The 19,207-nt window shown below is 39.8% G+C and overlaps 1 protein-coding gene across 2 annotated transcripts; it reads left to right on the top strand.

Moving 5' to 3' along the window:
• The first annotated feature begins 1,220 nt into the window (after nucleotides 1–1,220).
• On the top strand, nucleotides 1,221–10,255 carry zgc:113278 (uncharacterized protein LOC541528 homolog). 2 transcript variants are annotated; one of them, XM_039801150.1, is made up of 12 exons: nucleotides 1,221–1,649; nucleotides 2,563–2,623; nucleotides 2,799–2,917; nucleotides 4,602–4,718; nucleotides 4,804–4,862; nucleotides 5,302–5,386; nucleotides 6,173–6,243; nucleotides 6,793–6,897; nucleotides 7,010–7,153; nucleotides 7,315–7,475; nucleotides 7,650–7,737; nucleotides 9,407–10,255. In XM_039801150.1, the coding sequence occupies exons 1-11, from the start codon at nucleotides 1,530–1,532 to the stop codon at nucleotides 7,721–7,723; spliced, it is 1,116 nt and encodes a 371-aa protein (XP_039657084.1). In that variant the 5' UTR covers nucleotides 1,221–1,529; the 3' UTR covers nucleotides 7,724–7,737; nucleotides 9,407–10,255. The 2 variants fall into 2 exon arrangements, with proteins under 2 accessions (XP_039657084.1, XP_039657083.1); XM_039801149.1 differs by having other exon boundaries at nucleotides 1,222–1,649; nucleotides 7,650–10,255.
• Nucleotides 10,256–19,207: the final 8,952 nt, after the last annotated feature.

The raw sequence follows: 19,207 nt of genomic DNA, 5'->3' as shown, positions 1-19,207 counted from the left end.
ATTAAATCGCAACTTCCGGTCATTTTCTTTCCAAAATAAAATGTTAAACGACAGGTGAAGTGAAAAAATGCACCCACGAGTAAATAGTGTATTCGATCGTCTATGTCCCCAGCTCATCCTGTCCTGCATACAAAATCCTACTTGAGTATAAAAAGTGCACAGTATTCTCAGCAAAATGTACACGTATCAAATACTTGTTATGCACATTGGATCATTTTTAGTGTTATAGGTTATAATATATTATTATGTATATTACTGGATTATTCCGCCAAATTTGTGTTGTCTGTATAATTAAATTCCATCTATGAATAAATAATAAAAAACAAACAGGTTCATTGCGAACTCTTGTTTTGACAATGGAATTTAACAATTTAAAAAAGTAAAATGCATTATTCAATTGCACAAACTACCTCTTAATTCTAAATATCCTAACAGACTTAAAATATCAATTTGTTTTTTCATCACTGACTTTGGGAGCTTTGAGTGATGTACAGTGAAAGTTTGTAAGTGATGAACAACCATATCCAATAAACAATCTTTATTCTTTGCGATACAGAGATGTTCCTGCAGCAGTTTATATTTTGTGTTCACGCAGTAAAGCAAAAGAGAGAGCATTAGAATATTTATTTCCTGCTTTTGCATGGTCGGAAACCTGTTTGTCAGGCCCCATTATTCATCTACTAGTAACAGGTTTTCAGTGTGTCAAATAGTTTGCTGTAATTTTATGAAGCACTACTTTATTCAGCAATATGTTCTTTGTGATCATGGAATAAAATAGATACATAAACAAAACTATAATGACAAAGGTCTTAAAACAAACTAAAACACGGTCTTAAAACTAGAATTAACCCCAAAACTAGAAAGGACCCAGGAGCCCTCTACACGACATGCTCAAACAATTGTGCAAAAAAAAGTAAATATGCAGAAGCTGTCTCAGATGATCACTGTACGTTAGAAGTGTCAATTCTCTAGTAAATTACTATAATCCTGGGGCTCTTGGGGGCCCTGGTATATATGCCTACTGTATATTCTAAAGTACAATACTATTTCCTATCAGATCTATCAATTCAGATGATATTGTGCTGAAATATTACATATTGTTACATCTATCCATACTTTTAGTAATCCATATATCTATGTTAGTAATCTAGCAAACAAGGGCGGTTAGCGCTTACGTGAAGTCCCTGAATGCACCACGGGCCTGGGTTCTCCTTCTACGTCAATGACTCTGGGCGGTTCATGAATGGGTTTGTGAAGTGGGAGGGCCCGTCATCTGACTTTACCAGTCAGGGAAAAAGTAGGTGTTGTGCTGTAGTGTTTGGTTTGGTGCGATGCAGCTTCATGACTGTTTTTAAACACACGAGCAGCGGTTCACTGTGCGTACGGACCGCAGCGGAGCGTTTGACAAGCATCCTCCATCAGTTGAGGCGCGCAGGCTAACAGCAGCCGTATAGCGGCGGGGAAAGCTAGCTTCATCCCAGCTAGACGGCAGCCCAGAGCCAGAGAAGGGAGAGCCGCGTCGGTGAGCCATGGGGTTCCGCAAGAAGAACAAGAGCCCGCCGGTGCTGAGCCACGAGTTTGTGATCCAGAATCACGCCGACATGGTTTCGTGTTTGGCCATGATAATCCTCCTCGGCCTGATGTTCGAGGTACTGTGTGATTGGACAGGAGCTGTGGTTAGCCGAGTGATGTTAGCTGCTGCTAACTATCGTTAGCTGACATGACAGCAGCAGTCCAGGGGCAGGGCGCTAGCGTGTCTCTCTCCTTCCCTTCTCATGTGTCTCACTCAGTGCCAAAGAAGATAGCGAGGAGGCCCACTGGCACAGCATACAGGTCATTTTACCAGTCGGCTAATCCATTGCCTCAATAGGAAATCAATACATGTGCCTTTGGCAACAAGATAGTCAGGCTAAATGTCTGCTTGCATGCTGCACATTTTGATTACCAGCCCTTTGGTTGGACAGAGCAACTATAGCTGACTTTAAACGAAACAATATACTGACCTGTCCCCACCCAAACCCAGCCACCAGACTGAAAATATTGTAAAAATTGATCAGATTTTGTCTCAATGAACCTTTACCTGTGTGGACAAAGATGGGTTATAAACTTAGTACATAATTAACAATGCCTAGGGGGAAGTGAAGCCCATGATACACACTCATTTGGATACAATGAGAATCATTGTAGCAACTTAACATATACCTACTTTTTGCTAGAGACCCCTGGGAGCCCCTGCAGGCAGCCCCTGGAGGTCCCCAGACCCCAGTTATGGGACTCGGTGAATTTAGAATCTTGCAGTGACACTGCAGTCCTCCCTAATTACATACGCTCATTAAATGATGAATATGTGCACCTGTTAAAAAATGGTATCACGACCGAAAGTAAGATTCACACATTAACATGGGATAATCCAAGACGATTATACACCCGTTTATTACAGTATTGGTTTATTAACAGAAAGGCTTTGCTTCTTTTATACAAAATACATCCATAGTCAGTGACAAACTCCTTTCCCTGACTCAGAATCACTCCATTGATCCTGTTTCTTTCTTTGTGTTCCAGGTCACAGCCAAGTTTGCCATCATGTTCATCACAGTCCAGTACAACGTAACACAAGTTCTTGGTGAGCTGAAGTTTATGTGTACAGTAATAATTCCAGTATTTTTAAGATAAATCAAGTAAACAACTGCATCTGATTTTCTAAAAAAAAGCTCAGCACTTCATTGGTTGCTTATTCTGCCTCTTTAGCCGTTGTTTAGGCCTTAAGGTTTTAACTTTGTGTTTCTCTTTTGTTGCAGATGAGAAGAGTGATCCAGTAAACCTTTACCAGTATGGACCTAAAGATGTGGCCACTGTGTTTTTCTACCTGCTTATTGCGGTCATCCTTCATGCCTTGATACAAGAATATATTCTCGATGTGAGTACATCTATATCCAAACTCAGCACCCGTAACTATTGGCTCACATTGTTTGTTGTTTGCACACAGCAGCGTATTATTTTGATCCTTTTACTTAAGTGTATAAACACGGCATGAGAGAAACCGAATCTCTCCGCCTCTATTTTGTCAGATTGCACAATGTCAGATGTGTCCGTCTAGTTTTTCATTTCTAAATCATCAAATAACGCCTCGTGTGTTTGCTCTGTTCTGGTCCATGACTAAGATTTGGATAGCTGTTTGACGGTAATCAGGTCCAATCTTTCCAGCTGCATGTGCACTAAAGCATAATAACTGAAAAGATGTTTTCCTGACATTTTTTGTCTTTCAGTTCCTGGTGGGATATCATTAATAGAAAAAAATATTTTTAGATATTTTTATTCCAAAAATAAAAACCTTATGCATGGACCACATTCAAGGATTTAAATAAAAAAGGACAGATATCCGTCTCTTAAAAGGATGGAATCACGCTTTATCACGTCTGTCTTAAAACAGTAGTGTGAACATCAAGGTTGTAACAACAGATTGTAATAGGCCTATGTCACACTTCCTGCTTCCGGAACGCGGAGTAGGGAATCGGAACTTCCGGTCAACAGTCCCTTTCTCCATAAGGATTTAGATTGTCAGCCATAATGTCTAAATCATCTGAGGTAGACTGACAACGACCTATGTGGTTGTGCAATGAAAGTTTCTGCTCCTGTAGAAGCTAGAAGTCTGTATGAAATCAACCTTGTTTTAAGAAAAACATGTTTTATCCACAATCCTATGGAGAAAAACTACACTACCCACAATCCTAAGCGTAACAGCAACATTGCTGATTGGCCCAACTCGCTGTTACCATAGAATCGTTTACCATACCCACGAAACCGTGAACGGCTAGAGCGAGCTTCTACCATTGAAGTCTACGATAGTTTCTGTACACTGTCTTGTACTTTTTTGTCTTTTTTGCCGTTTTCAAAATGTTTTTTACTTTGAGGGTGTTCATTTACAATCCGAACCACATCGTCGTAGGTGACTTCAGGCAGGTTGCAGAGAGACTTGGTCCAGCAGTATCTATCGGGCTCCGCCATTGTAAAAAGCTAACCGGAAGAGCCGTATCCCCACTCAGAGACGTTCTTCCGGTCTTCAATTGTTGCGTGACGTAGGCCTGTATTCCTGATGTTCATACTGGCCATTCCTAATACATTTACGGTTTATGATGGGGGGGACAAAATCCTCGTTCTGTGTACAAAATACATCAATTTGGGATTTCGTGTCTTGCGCTAGGGCACTTTGACATGGATCAAAACACTAACCCTGCAATAACAGACGACCCACACCACTTCCTGAGGTCCCCGGACTGAAGACAGACTTAAAAAACGTGAAGCTATCCATTTAAAAATTGCAACATTTGTGCAAGAAGGAAAAAGTTGAAAACTTGCACAGCTACTTGATTGATGACTACAGTTAATGTTAGAGCTGTGACAGTTATAACTCCGTAACAGGCAGTGTTCTATAATTAACCTCATCAATCAAGTAGTGACAACTAATCTACAAATATCTGTGTAATTGGAAAAAAAGTGACGCATACTTATATGACAATAAAAAAAGAAGGAACTAAATGTCCCCCACACCAATATGTGACATAAATGTGTTTAACCTTGGGTAGTATTTTGTTTAATTTCAGAAAATGAACAGGAGGTTGCACCTGTCAAAAACCAAACACAGCAAGTTCAACGAGTCTGGACAGCTCGCGGCGTTCTACCTGTTCTCCTTCATCTGGGGCTGCAGCATCCTAACAGCGGTAAGAGAGTCAGGAGTCCCAGAGACACACTGTCCCAACCTGCATTAAGCTCTATCTTACACCGTGTCTCTTTTTCCTCTCACAGGAGGACTTTGCAACAAATCCTACTTTTTTATGGGAGGGTTACCCACACACTCACATGGTGTAAGTAAAGACTCCTACACATCAGAAGCTCATAATTTACAAATCGTGAACACAAAATTCCAATTTCAAATGAGTTCCACTAGTATTTTCATTCAGAAGTATGTTGAGCTTATGATAATAGTTTCAGCCCTTCTTTTAAAATACATGATGCACTTGTAATGTTTCAGTTCTTTGGACTGGTTGGGATTCATCTTATTATCTTCTATCACAGTTTAATATCACAGTCCAAGCTAATGTCATATATTAATAAGAGATCATGTTTTGGATTCTAGATCAGGATATGGTTCCTTTCAATTTTCGTACTGGTTTGACTTGTACTTGCATGTCAGAAGTTACACAACAGTGCACCATGCACAACATGACCTATTGTATATTGTTATGATATAACTTCTGCCAAAATAACACCCAGGCTCTCACCTCTGCCAACCTGTCTATCTAGTTTCCAGGTCAAGTTCTTCTACATTTGCCAAATTGCCTATTGGCTCCATGCACTTCCTGAGCTGTACTTTCAAAAAGTTCGGAAGGTAAGGGTCATTAAAAAAAAATTAAAATAATGTCATACTTGAAAGCAAGTTACTGTGGTCTTGTGTTGCAGGTGTGAGATGGCACATCGGCTCAAGTGAAGGAAAAAGGCGTCAACTTGAATTTGGGTTTTACAGCCACATTAACCATATCACTTTTTAACAAATGAAGTGCTGAAGAACTTGAGTCCTTTGGTCCCGCCTTCCAATGTATCAACAGTAACGCATCAGAATACGATACTTTTTTTTTTTTTTACTAATTGTCGTCGACGTTTTTGTGCATTAGCCTCTGCAGTCTGTAACCCATGATGAGTGCAGTGGTGTTTACTGTATACCTCAGCCGGTTAATGTCCCCTATAAACACTGCTAATCCCTGCTGGCGTTTTCATGTGCCTCCTTGAGGAATCAGCTGAGGACTGTGCAGATGTGGAATATAGAGCATGTCGGGGCTGGGAACAATCGCACCTCTGTTGCACTACTTAAATACAAGCAAGGATGACATGTTTTTTCTTGGTGGTATCATAGTGTTGATGCTAAAAGGTGGTTAATGAGTCCAGGCTGCATTTTAAGGGATTCAAACTTTAAAGAAAACCATTGCTCCTCAAGAATGTGTCACTACACAGTAAATAAAGCGACTAAAATCCACAGCATACGTAGATAGTTCATGTCCAAAGTTAAAAATGCTACATGAAAAAAAGTTTTGTCGTCCTTTACAGCAAACTACTGTTTGTGGTAGTTGATGCTGCTGCTGTTACTAACACAAACTCTCCCTTTGTTTTATTTCCACAGGAGGACATCCCCCGCCAGCTCTATTACATTTGCCTTTACGTTGTCCACATCGCTGGTGCCTATGTCTTAAAGTGAGTGAAATATTTCATTTTTCTGAGCGTATGCTCTTGAGGGTGAAATAAAGAAGCATAATGGACACCTTGTCAGGCATTAACGTATTCTAGGTATATCTCTCACAAAGATCTCACTTATCCTGACAATGACTGCAAGTGTGTCAAACCAGTGCCTGATAAAATGGGTAAAGCAGTGTTACTTTTTGCTATTGCAGTAAAATGTATAAGGAAACAATTAGTGCATCATTATGAGTTAACAACTCAGACGCTACCTGACAACCTGACGTTAAAATAGCCTACTACGCAGTATCTCTATGTTAATTGAGTGATTGTTTTTTTTTTCTTCAAGTGATAGACTGTGAGTAGTTGCTCAGTTATCAGCCTATTTGACTTTCGTTCATTGTCCTCACACAACCCCATAAAGATCATCTTTGAACTCAAAGCCAGGTTAGCTATAAGAAGAGTAGCTGATAGTGTTCAGTGTTGTCTCCTCTCTTTCTTCATATGCTGAGTTGTCCTCAGTTAATTCTATGTTGCTGTCCCTCTCTCTGCATCCCGTCTGTTTAGCCTCCACCGACTGGGCCTGGTGTTGCTGGTCCCTCACTACCTGGTGGAGCTCCTGTTCCATGCTTCACGCCTCTTCTACTTCAGTGATGAGAACAAGCAGAAGGGGTATTGCTTTCTTTCATCTAACAAAGAAGTTTTTTTTCCCCCCATTAACATTTTATGCCTTTCTGATTTGACCAACCTGATTTGATAAAAATCCTTTTTTTTCCTTTTACAGTTTTACTCTGTGGGCTCTACTTTTTGTCATCGCCCGCCTCCTCACCCTCACACTCTCAGTTCTGACGTTTGGCTTCGGGCTGCCCCGTACAGAAAACCAGGGCTTTTCCCTAGCAGAAGGCAACTTCAATGTGCTCACCATAAGGCAAGTCCAGATGGCAATTGACAAGAAGAGCCCTTAATGTCTCGTACCTAGCTAATTTACTACAAACATTAAACTTAAAAACAAAAGTTTGGTTTTCCTGTTCTCAAGTTAAATCACTTTTAATTTTGTAGTTTTTAAAATGTGTCTTCCCAACCCTTCAGGATGACTTGTCTGGCAGCTATCTGCCTGACACAGGCTTGGATGATGTGGAAATTCATTAACTTCCAGTTGAAAAAGTGGAGGGAGCACAGCCAGAACCAGGCGTCAAAGAAGAAGGCGGTCAGCCCAAAGAGCAAGCCTCACAAAAGGGAGCCTACAAGGGGTGAGTGTTCAAGAACCCTGAGCTTCTGGTCAGTCTACCAAATGTAGACATAATGTAAACCTGTGTTTCAGTTTATGTCTCATTTCAGAAGTCTTTTGTAATATTTCTTATTGTTGAACATTTATATCTGAAATCGCTTTAATCAGGAATGTTTCTAACCACTTGTCTTGTCAGGAGGTGCTGCCAATGGGGTTGTGAAGTCCGAGGATAAAACATCACCACGGGCAAGAAAAGCCAAAGCTTCATAGAGATGGAAGAACAGGTGAACTAATGTGACATAATGTCTTTATACAACTTCAAATTTTGTCTACTGCTCCCAAAAACCGATGTTTAAGCGCACTAAGAAACCTTACCTTACTGCCCCTTAGGGGTTGAAACTTCTTTTTGGAAAAAGTTCAGTGTTACGGTCAGCTAGAAATGTTTCTTATTAATTTGGGTTGTCTGCAGATTGGATGCTGGCATGACAGTGCTGGGTTTGATGCTTTAACAGGATAGATTTTAAAGTGTCCTTTTGTGTAAAACTACGATCACTCGCCGGGTTCTTTAAACTGAGTCACTCTTCACTAATTTGAAATTGAATCAGTTAACGTCACAGTAACTTGAAAAGTGAATTTTGACTTCAGGGCAACTTGTTCATGTACATATTAACTGTGTGGGGTGTCATTTTAAGTTTGGGCCTTATTCAGTTCACGAAACAAGCCACTGACCCAAAATAAAGCCTTTCTTGCTCTGTAAGACAGCTCTTGTGTATTCTGCTGTTGTCAGGAAAAGACCCTAAATGAATCGCTCCAGAGGAATATTTGTGCTATTTTAGGTATTTGGCATAGCTGCAGCCAGACAACTGAAGCTTGTACTTAACTCCTTGATCATTTACTGCCATTATTTGACAGCCTCTGCCTTTGAAATCCAAAATGTTACAGGATTGAGGCACTTTTGTACTTTTGTTTGCTTTTATCACTAGCCTGGTAATGAGCGTCGGCCTGTTACAGGGGCTCGTCCAGGTACGGTGACTTACCAAGAGGAAGCTGAACTGTAACCTGTGATGCTGTACTGTATGCATACAGTTAAACCTTTTATAATGGCATGATTGGAAACTTAAGCAAGAAACTGTGTTTGAGGCTGTGATTCAGTCTTGTATATGGTAATGTCAATGCATGACGGTTTAAGGCTAAAGACTTTATGGCTAGTTCCTACCTGTGCTGTTGAGTTTGCATATCTCTCACACACAAGCATTCAGTGGCCTTTTTTCAAATGCTGCAAAATGTTTGAGTTATTTATTTTGCCATATACTACAGATAGTTATTTTATATGCTTTGACAAGCTGTAACCAGCAAACACAGTGGTACATGGCAACTGCATTTAGTTAATCCAAAACAATCCAATCTTTCTTCAAGTGTCCTTATAATGTCAGTGGTTTGTACTGTATCACTCGTTCTGCTTGTGTTGCGTTCTGTTTTCCTTCTCTGTTTGCTTTTTTATTCTCGGGTATCAGGGGACAAGCTATCCACCACTTACACTAGTTATATCCCACGGTGCACTGGGAGGTGTGCTTTTAAGGGGATGTGTTTGTATGCCTGTACACTTACTCGTGTGTGTGCACTGTGCAGTAGTGTTTTGCCTACTGTGAATGTGAATTAACTGGGCGTGAATGATGATGATGGTGGGGATGACAACAATGTTTATTGCTTGTCTCGTAAAATAATTATTGCGTAGTGTGCAGAGCATGAAATGTGACAATCTGTTCATTGACTCCTGCCCTGATTTTATTTTATTTTTTTCACAATGCTATCCTTTCCTTCCTTTCACTTTGGTTGGGCCTGTCTCAGTTCCCAACATGCTTATCTATGTGGAACACTGAGTTGTGGATTGGTGTATGTTCTATAGGTTATCGGTTACTAAATGCTTATGTGTTCAATGTCTCTGCCCCTCAGATGCCCTTTTCCTGTGTGAGAGAGACTGTGATTTCTGTTTGTCAAATGTGGCATGTTTTGTCCTTTCTGCTTCACCTTTTCAATGATCCTGACATTGCTATGGAGCACACTGTTGTATTGTACTGTTGGCCATATTCTTTCCTCTCCTGGACCTGGAGTACTGCTCTACTACTAAACCACTGTGCATGTGAAGCTCTGTGCAGAAAAGACTACACTACCTGTCTGCAGACAGTTGGAGTTTGGAGTCTTAGTCCAGAGCAGGGATGATATGAAGATGCCATTCATTTTTGCTCCCTTTAGCACTCCTTATTGGGTTTTGGTCTTTAACGTCCTATGTCTGTGTATGGCCGTGTCATATGGAGAGGGATGGAGGAGCAGAGGACTTGTGTACCAGCCTGTTATTAAACTGTCTCAGATGTAAAAGAGAAAAAAAACTGACTTAACCCTACACTGTACTTAAATATGTGTCAGATTTTTAAGCTATTTTTATAGAGGGGAAACTCACTGTTAAATTCACTGTTGTTCAGTACACGTGTGAATATTTGTTTTGCATCCATATTGATATGAATTGTTTTTTATATAAGAATGAAGCTTGCTGAACTGTTAGCGTGGATATACATTGTGGTATGAGTGTAAACATTTATTTAGCCTAAGGGTTTATTTAACGTCATGGCCTTATTAGAGCAAAGTGAACTCTGTTGTATAACAGTGCTCAGTTAACACTATGCTGCAGGTGTATACACTGCAGCTATCACAACTACATGTTTTATGATAGTAAAGTACACCATCATACTGACACTAGTCATCCACACATCAGTTTAAATATAGTATCTGAGGAGCAAATGCACAACTTAGTGTCTTATTTGTTCCAGTCCTGCCGGTGTTTTCTCAGTATTTGTGATTATAGGCCCAAATGTGGAACGAACATTTTACAGAGTGAAACCATCTGTAGGCCTCTCTCGCTCATCAGATGTCACACTACAACAATCGGCAGACGTTTAGGCTCTGAAACATGAGCTACTCTGCAGTTCACAACCCCCTCTGCTTTGAGACACAATAGCCTGTATAAGCCCACAGGAATGCACTTTTGTTTTGCAAAATATGCATTATGTCTGAGCACCATAACACTGCTCACTTGAGCTGTTTCTGCATTGATTCTCAATGAATTACAAATTACAGTTGCTCGATTTCAAACTGTGTGCATTTTGTTATTGTTGAAAACTAAAAAAGGCTGCAGTGATTTAACTGTATGAGCAACCTCTAGGTGGCAACAGTCATTAATGCATTTCAACAAAAAAAAGACCTGCTCACCAGAGATACGTTTATTGTATTCTATTAATTCATTCTGCATCGTCCTTAATTTGTTTTTATTTTTGCTGCTTGTTTATAGTTGTTGCAATATATTTCCTTTTCAAATATGTTGTCTCTGAACTGCTCTGATGGTATATATTTATGCAAGTTTTCGTGAGTTCTGATCATTTTTCTTTGTCAGTATTTTTTATTTCATGTTTGAATAAAGCTTTTATTCATTAAACAAACTTGTTGAACATGTTTTTTTTGCCCTGTGCCCACAGGTTGAGTAGTAGAACTGTCTCCATGGAAACTTCATGTTTAAAAAATAATAATAATAATGCATGCAAAACCACTGCAGTTTCAAAGTACACAGTAAATTATAAGAGCTGTAGATAATTACCCACTCCTAAGGTAAACCAGCAGAAACAATGTCATTGACAAAGCAGGGATACACAAGTTTTGTTTTTTTTAGGCTTCCCTCTCTCACCTCCTGCTCACCTTTCCACCTATTTCACTCTAGGATATATTTGGGAGCTGACTGGATTTTAAACATTTTTCATTTATAATACCCATTGAGGATGGTGTCAGGAGACATGAGGAAATATTGTCCAAATCCTACTTATTTGCTAATAACCACCAGGGGGCAACGGTGAGCTTTTTGCCTGAGGGACAGCAGTAGTCTGCAGGGGCATAGCTGCATACAGACCTGCATTAATAAATCACTATTCAGAGTGAGAACGACAGAAAGATTGTCTTATCACACAGTATGCAACTCAACACTCTTAAACGGACTTTAGTATGAACAGAATGAAGCAAACAGCTTGCACTTTGTTTATCCAAATATGGGAGTATATTTTAGATGGGAGACCTCCACCTTGACTTGTGCAATTTGACTGGTAGGTCACTGTAAACATGACATCTGCATCCATGGATGGTGAGGAATGAGCACAACACAGAGGAGAGACACCTGCAGCTCAGTGCTAATGTGTTGTGTAGTTTCAGAGTAATGGGTTTTCTCTGGGCAATCAGACAGCATGATGGATCAGTGAGAACTAGAGAGGCAGGCTGGAGCTCTGCAGGGTCAGCACAAGGACAGGAGTTCACACACACACACACACACACACACACACACACACACACACACACACACACACACACACACACACTCTCTCTCTCTCCATCACACACATGCACAATGATAGTTGTATCCTCAACCCAAACGTACATGACCTGAGTCCAACAGCAGGAACTAGCTAAGGCGAGGGGGAAAAATCACTATTCCACTATTTTTTTCTTTAATTCTTCCCCTTCATCCAATGAGGATAAATCTCTCGCTGAATCATCAGTATTATGTGTAATTTCCATATAAATTAGCTTCATTAAAAGGGGAGTACTTTCTTATTTAACGAAGCTCATTTGAAATTCTGTATTTAATAAGACATGCAATCCCAGACTTTCAGACTAATAGCCAACAATTAGCAGGACTGGAGCATGTGTGTGTGTGTGTGTGTGTGTGTGTGTCTTTGTGTTTGTAAATGTGTGTGTCTGTGTAATCTCTTAGTAGTATGTGTTATTTTTGTTGATTGTCCCAAATGAGCAAATTGGGCAGCAGCTGCTCTCCCAGCCAGGTTTACTTGCAGTGACCCATGAAGCACGATGGAGATCTAAGACGTTCGTGACCTCACGGCTGTTTGTGAGCGAGCAGACGAGAGGGGAGTGTGTAGCAGGTGTAGACCAATGAAGGACAGAGTGTAGCAGGGGTGAAAACATCTGGAGGGATCAGAGGCATGGGAATGAAAAGCAGACGGAGGGAGTGAAAACAAAATGGTAAAGGAAGTGGGAGGAAGAGAAACAGACATACGGAGAGCATTGTCGAGCAGAGTGCTATGATTTACAGTAGAACGAAGTGCAATAATGGATGGAAGAGTGTGTGTGTTGTGAAGAGGAGAACAGTGCCCTATCAGTGTCCATCAGAGCCAGCAAATGCAAATTAGATGCAGAGGAAAGGTGAAAAAAGAGGCTATAGACAACAGTGAGATGAATAAGCGACTAATGACTGGATGGGTTGAAAATGGGATGTTAGGTATATTTTCATCCAGCATCACCCTTTATTAAATGGCTTTTTCCACAACCTTATTCAATAGCCAGCTTTCTATCATTTAGTGTGTGCACGTTTATGTTTATGTGACTGTTTCAATTAGGCAAGTCAGTTTAGAACAAAGTAAAAAAAAAAAAAAATGTTAAGATTATTTTTTTGGGGCTTTCCCCTTTATTTAAAAGTGGATAGATATGAAAGGGGGAGAGAGAGATGACACACAGAAAAGGGCAGCAGGTCAGATTCAAACCCTACACCGCTGCAGGACTCAGCCAACATGGGGCGAATGCTCTAACTGGGTGAGCTAGAGATTGCCCCTAAAGCAAACTACTTTTTTATGCAAAATTGAGGGAAAGGCGAAAAGAAGACTAACAATATGAGACAAACAATAATCAAAAGGCTATGAGGCTAAACATTACTGCTTGTGTGTGGAAGTCCATTAATGGCAAAACAATTGAAAGAGCATAAAACAAATTTAAATGGAAATCAGTCTTCAAGTCAAGATTTAAAAGCACAGATCAAGTTCTGAGAATAACCAGGGACAGAATTGAGTGAAATAAATGTCTGAGAAAGAATTGAAGAACCAGGGCCTCATTTGTTGGATATATCCTGTTGCACATATCTTGGTATATTTTGGTTTTTGTGTGCCACCCCAAGACTTTCAGTGGCCCCATCTGGTCACCCCTATGAAACGTTCAGGGGGCGCCGCTGAGTGTGTTAGCCGTTAGTTTGCCAGCTACACACCAACTAGCCCTGTAAGTAGTCACTATGTCACCAAACCTCAAGCAATGGCTATTTTCTGAAAAAGGGCAGATTAATATTGCACATATAAAATTTTTTGTCATTTGTCTCCAGACACAACAGTAAAATACATAGATATATGTTTAAAAAGCCAGCATATAGACATGTCCTCCTAAAAACTCCTGCGCCAAAACTGCTGGGGAAAATGAGATCACATGTTACACTGAATGCACACAAAATCAGGATGTTGCACTTAAAACTTGTGTCACGCATCCAAAGCTGTCTGTGTGAGCTCTCAAACCTGCATTGAATACAGCCTGAATTTGTTCTGTGCTCTCTCAATAGCTTTGCAGTTAATAAACTGACCTACATGTGGACATTATGTTTTTTTAAGAGCTTTTGTACTATTGTGATGAGTCCTTACAGCTGTTTGTAAGACAAAGGCAGAACATGAGACTGTGTGTCATGTTGCAGTGTGAGCTAGTGAAGACCTCAGTTATGGAGTCAGCACGTGTCCCTTTTTTGCCTCAGGCGTGAGCAACACAGAAATCAACAAAAATGTAGAGGGAATATGATTTATGCTCGTCCTCTTCTAGACAGTGTGGAATGTTTTCTGTGTATTTGCATGCGGCTGTGCACTAAAAAACTGTGCATCTGGAACATGAATCTTAACACACCTACACGCATGTGCCTTCACACACACATGGCCCAGCCGGTAACTGGGACAGCTGACAGCGCTAGCAGGGTCACGTGTGTTTATACAGTCTCATCTGTTCCTCCGTTGCCTGAACTCTCTTGGTAACACTCAGTCCGTGCACTCTTCCACGGTGACGATAAACACACAACGCCAGGCTCCATCTTCTCCATCTCAGTTATTCCTCCGCCGCCTTTGAGGGTTTTGTTTTTCCAAACAGAAACTTTATCGTCCCTTGAGGCTTTCCAGTCAGTGATTCTACAACTGCCCCCGTTTTTGCTTTATCTGTTCAATCATGTTGTATTGATTTTGCATTGGATGATGGTGAGGTAGGTTTCACAACCAGAAATGGAGGCAGAGGGTGATGGATAAATGGGACAGGAGCATATGGCACATGATGACAAACCAATTGTTTCCTGCAGCTCCACCTTTATCGTTACTTATTTGTCTCTTTTTATTACTTTTATGTAATTTCACAATACAATTTTATACATTATTACATATATTAACGCAAGAACAAATGAGCCAACGTCGAACTGTGTCTGCAGAGTCGAGGTCACCTCTTAACCCTCGTCACTTCAGCTTCAGAGTCCAAATTGGGCAGAGGTGCTGCTGATGGTGGAAACTAATATTAAGAAAAACATATCATAGGCAAGCATTAAGGTGTATAATAAATGTATTCACCTAGTCCACTAACGATTATTTTAATTGTTGACTTATCTACAAGTTATTTTAAGACAAAGCTGGAACTAGGGAATGTTTGGTGTTTTTGTTACGATTAATATAATTGCAACAGCATTTTCTGCATATGGGTTGCCTCTTTTCTGTCCCTCTCTCTCTCTCACACATCTGTATGTGTGTATGTGTGTGTGTGTGTGTGCGTGTGCATGTTGGTAGCTGTTCCACTACTCTCCTGAAGCCTCGTCCCTACCTGTTTAGAATTTTAATCAGCTTCCCTCCTCCTCTGACTTTCCCACAACTCTCTCAGCAGTCCCCTAAATTCTCACCTAACAATAAACTGTATGCTGGTAAATAAAACATGATCATTTTCTGTCAGCACTGTAAACATTTAACAGATTGATATCAGGCAGTAAGTGTGCTTCATTGCATCTTTGAGGATTATGGTCAAGTCGAATTGTGAAGACACAGTTTGAGGCTCGTGAAGTGACTCTGTTGGTTGTGTGTACGTGCATGTGTTTCTTCACATTACATTTCATTTTCTGCCATTTCCGTTTTCTTTTAGCCTCAGGCAACAATATGGAATTTTCCAAATGATCGACAATAAGTACCATAATAATGTGGTTTTAAATATTGTGGAACTGCAACCTGAAGCCAGCTGGCTATAGAAAAACAATTCTCCACTGGTTCACTTTATCAGGAAAAGGCCTAATGAATACAAGTGTTTCACTCCAAAATGCAATAGCGGCATAGCAGGCAGATAGTCTCAAAAGCCAGTAATATTTCCCAATAATATATTCTAATGAAATTATTTGTAAAGCAAAGGTCTGAAACAAAAGGTCTCAATTCCAATAATAATCCAACTGCAGCTTTGCGCTTCATGCAAAATCATTTTGTTAAAGTGTACTAAGAATAACCCAAGAATAAGTGATGTCTGTTAAGGATCATGCCAGTGGTTCTGCCTGCTTTAGCCCATTTAGTACAAGCATGCTTTACAATACTGCCAACCATTGTCCAAATCATACAGTAATGTCTTTTTCTACCTTCTAGGCAGCTATTAGTTTCCTCTCATTTTCATACGGAATGAAAATCAACTTGTACTTTGTAGTTGCGTAGCTAAAATATGCAAAAAAAAAATACTGTTATGGTCCTTTAACAAATGGAAGACATTAATAAAAATAATGATTACTGTATCTAGAACATTTAAATTTTAGTTAGAAAATCGTCTCCAAGATAAAAGAAGTGTAGTGGTATCAAGCCTTTAAAGACCACCAGTGGGATGTGGTTGGGTGTGGAGAGAAGTGTGCTCTGTTGCACACGTACAACCATTTTCCCACCAAAATTAGCACATGCAGGGTTTTGAAACGTGGGAAAATCTGCTAAAAATAGGCGATAGACTCCTTTCCCATTGACAGTAGAAGAGTATGCCTTTCTGTTTTGTTTTTCTAGTGTGTCACGTTCAACGTCACGCGTGTGCTGGAAAACAGGGTTAGTAAACACTAGAAAGCAGCATGAAGGCCAGTGAAAATGTTACGGTGGTCACTTTTTTTTTTTATATCTGTTACTTATTCAGTCTCTCTTTCAAACTCGGTGCTGACTAATTTGGTTGATGTTCGAACGCTGCTTGCACGGAGACAGATGGAATTTGTGTCTGAGATGACAAAGAGTCATAGCATTGCACCGGAAAAGAGGCAAAGATTAGCGTGTCCATCCGGGTGTCATGTTTCCATCACCAGAGCTGGAGCCGATAAATACCCATGACTACTGTACTCATTTGTCCGATTGTAACCTTTACCACTAAAGACAAAAGCCAGATGTTATTTAGTGAGTTTTTGTGAGGAAGGGGCTTTAGTGATGTCACAGTGTACTGACACACTGGAGTGCTGCTTTCAGTTACTCTTTAATGATAGTAATGTAAAACAGTCAATACACTCTCTGTTATATGTTTTTGTGGTGTTGTGGTCATGCATTACAACATGCCACAGCTTTCCAACATACAGTATCTTCTCTCTGCCATTGTCAATTTATATCAAACTCAATCCTGACCATTACACATACAAGATAACAGTTTCTCACCTTATACCTGCATTTAGATTTTACACATTGGTTCAGTGCAGCCTGCCAATGGTCTCAAATGTGCTCCAAGTCTAATTTAAATTAAAGAAGGCTTAAAACTGTAAATCCTTTGGCTAGGACTTATCCCTGTAAGTATGTCTCTGAGTGTGTGTGTGTGTGTGTGTGTGTGTGTGTGTGTGTGTGTGTGTGTGTGTGTGTGTCCGTGTGCATGTGTGTGAATGTGTGTATTACAGGGTTACAGTGCAACACTAAGCATACACATTTGTTTAATCGGTTGTTTTTGTAAAATGAGCAGTTGAACATTGATTCACATTTCCCTCAGAAATTGTAGCCCTACTGAAATTAAATTCTCAGGATCTTACAAATGTAATCTTTGCTTTTCAAGAACATTCACAGTTTTGCATCCCTCTCTGAGTTATATTCTAATCACATTTTTCTTCTCCTTAGCGGTTCTTTTAGTATTGCCTGATGAATTATACCTGACCCATGAGGCTAATTGCTTTAAGCCTTTTCCACAACCCTATTTCAACATCTTCGTACTCTCAGTAGTCTCTTACTCTTTTCTCTGTCTTGTATGCCCTCCCTCCCTCACTTTTCCAGTCAAAGGTGGTATGCGTTTACCTTATTTTCACTCCCTCTGTGTTCCTTTGAGCTACAGCACTTCCTCTCCTCCATCACACTGACAACTCCACACTTGCTTCGTCTCTCCCCTTTTCATACGTTGTGTTTCTTTAACACCTATAGGTTTTCCCAGCTACCCTTCTCTTCAGGCAATAGGCACCATTTATCATTATCTGTGATTCATAAACTGTCTTAAACTAAACTCGACTATCTCATCATCTTGTCTCACTTCTCTCTCACCTTCCTGTTCTCATCTTCTTTCATTACCACTGTCACTGACCCAACAGGATCCTTAGCCTACTCGCTGTGTGTGTGTGTGTGTGTGTGTGTGTGTGTTTGAGACGCCAGTTTGGTGCTATCAGTCCCTGCCTTGTATATCTTGGCAGCAGTCAGGGCACTGTGCCGACGTGTCCCAGTTCATAGGCCAGCCGGCTCCGACGTCACTGCTCCACGCTGACCCTGCCAGCTCACATATGGAGACCACATATGGACCTCATCTATAAGAGATAGGAGGCCTGAAGGAGCCACAGTCCCTCCGGTGAAACAAACCATGTTCACAGAAGGCTGGCTCCTGTAAAAAAACAAAAAGAATAAAAGCCTGCAGGATGTGAAGTGACATTTTAGCATTTTTGGCATTTGTTTTTGCTTCATGAGGAAGGAAAACCTGAATTTTGATAGAAAAACAACAAGATACTGAAGCACATTATACTATAAAATGCCCCTAACATCTTGATTTTAGTATACAAAAAATATTATTTTCTTAGTCACTAAAGTGTGCCATATTAATTGGTTATATCTGAGTTTGGGGACTTTTGTCACAAAGTGATTCAGCTGAGGGTTTCTGTTTTACAAAGACCAAAAATGATAACATTTCTCACCCTTTGATGTTAAAATGATCTAAAACCTATTTCTTAATGCCACATTAATTATGTTGCACATATTGCTACCATCGCACATTTTACTCACAACTCCATGGTCTACAAAATAATATTTACATTACAAGTATTTAGGAAAAAGAAAATACTGATGAATTAGAGATAAAACGATTACTTGATTGACAGAACATTACCTATTTGATAATAGATTAATCGCAGAGGTGGAAGATACTCAGATATTTTACTTAAGTAAAAGTAGGAGAAATACTCTGTTACACGTAAAAGTTATGCATTTAAATTTTTTTTACTTTAAAGTACAAAAAGTATTAGAGTAGCCTATATATTTTTTTTCAGTAATAGCCCATTTCAGAATCATATGTATTATTCAATGATGATTATTAATATGAAAAACACCTGCTCCATAAAATTTGCAAGTCTCTTATCTTTGCTATTTTCTTGTGAAATATTGGATGGTTTTACCTCTTCAGCCCTAAAACATTATTAGGCTATAAATATGGCACTTGAAGATGAAATTTAAACGCCAATACTAGTGTTTTTGCACATTTTAGTTCCATAACTACAAGTAATGTATACTTAAAATGTTTTGCTGATATTCTGTACAGTTGTGTATGTTTTTTTCTACCATTCTAGGCAGCAGTTGGTTTACAGTAATTTCTATATAGTATGAAAATCAAGAACAGACTCTTGAAACTTGCTTACATTTAGTT

Source organism: Perca fluviatilis, chromosome 5 (genome assembly GCF_010015445.1).
Source record: "Perca fluviatilis chromosome 5, GENO_Pfluv_1.0, whole genome shotgun sequence".
In the NCBI taxonomy this organism is placed as follows: Eukaryota; Metazoa; Chordata; class Actinopteri; order Perciformes; family Percidae; genus Perca; species Perca fluviatilis.
This window is presented reverse-complemented; position numbering and strand designations above follow the sequence as displayed.

Bases quoted from the DNA above. Each gene is read 5' to 3' on its own strand.
- zgc:113278 (XM_039801150.1), top strand. From the start codon at position 1,530: ATGGGGTTCCGCAAGAAGAACAAGAGCCCGCCGGTGCTGAGCCACGAG. The intron at 2,624-2,798 runs GTGAGCTGAAGT...CTTTTGTTGCAG, and splicing joins CAACGTAACACAAGTTCTTG to ATGAGAAGAGTGATCCAGTA. The intron at 6,898-7,009 runs GTATTGCTTTCT...TTCCTTTTACAG, and splicing joins GATGAGAACAAGCAGAAGGG to TTTTACTCTGTGGGCTCTAC.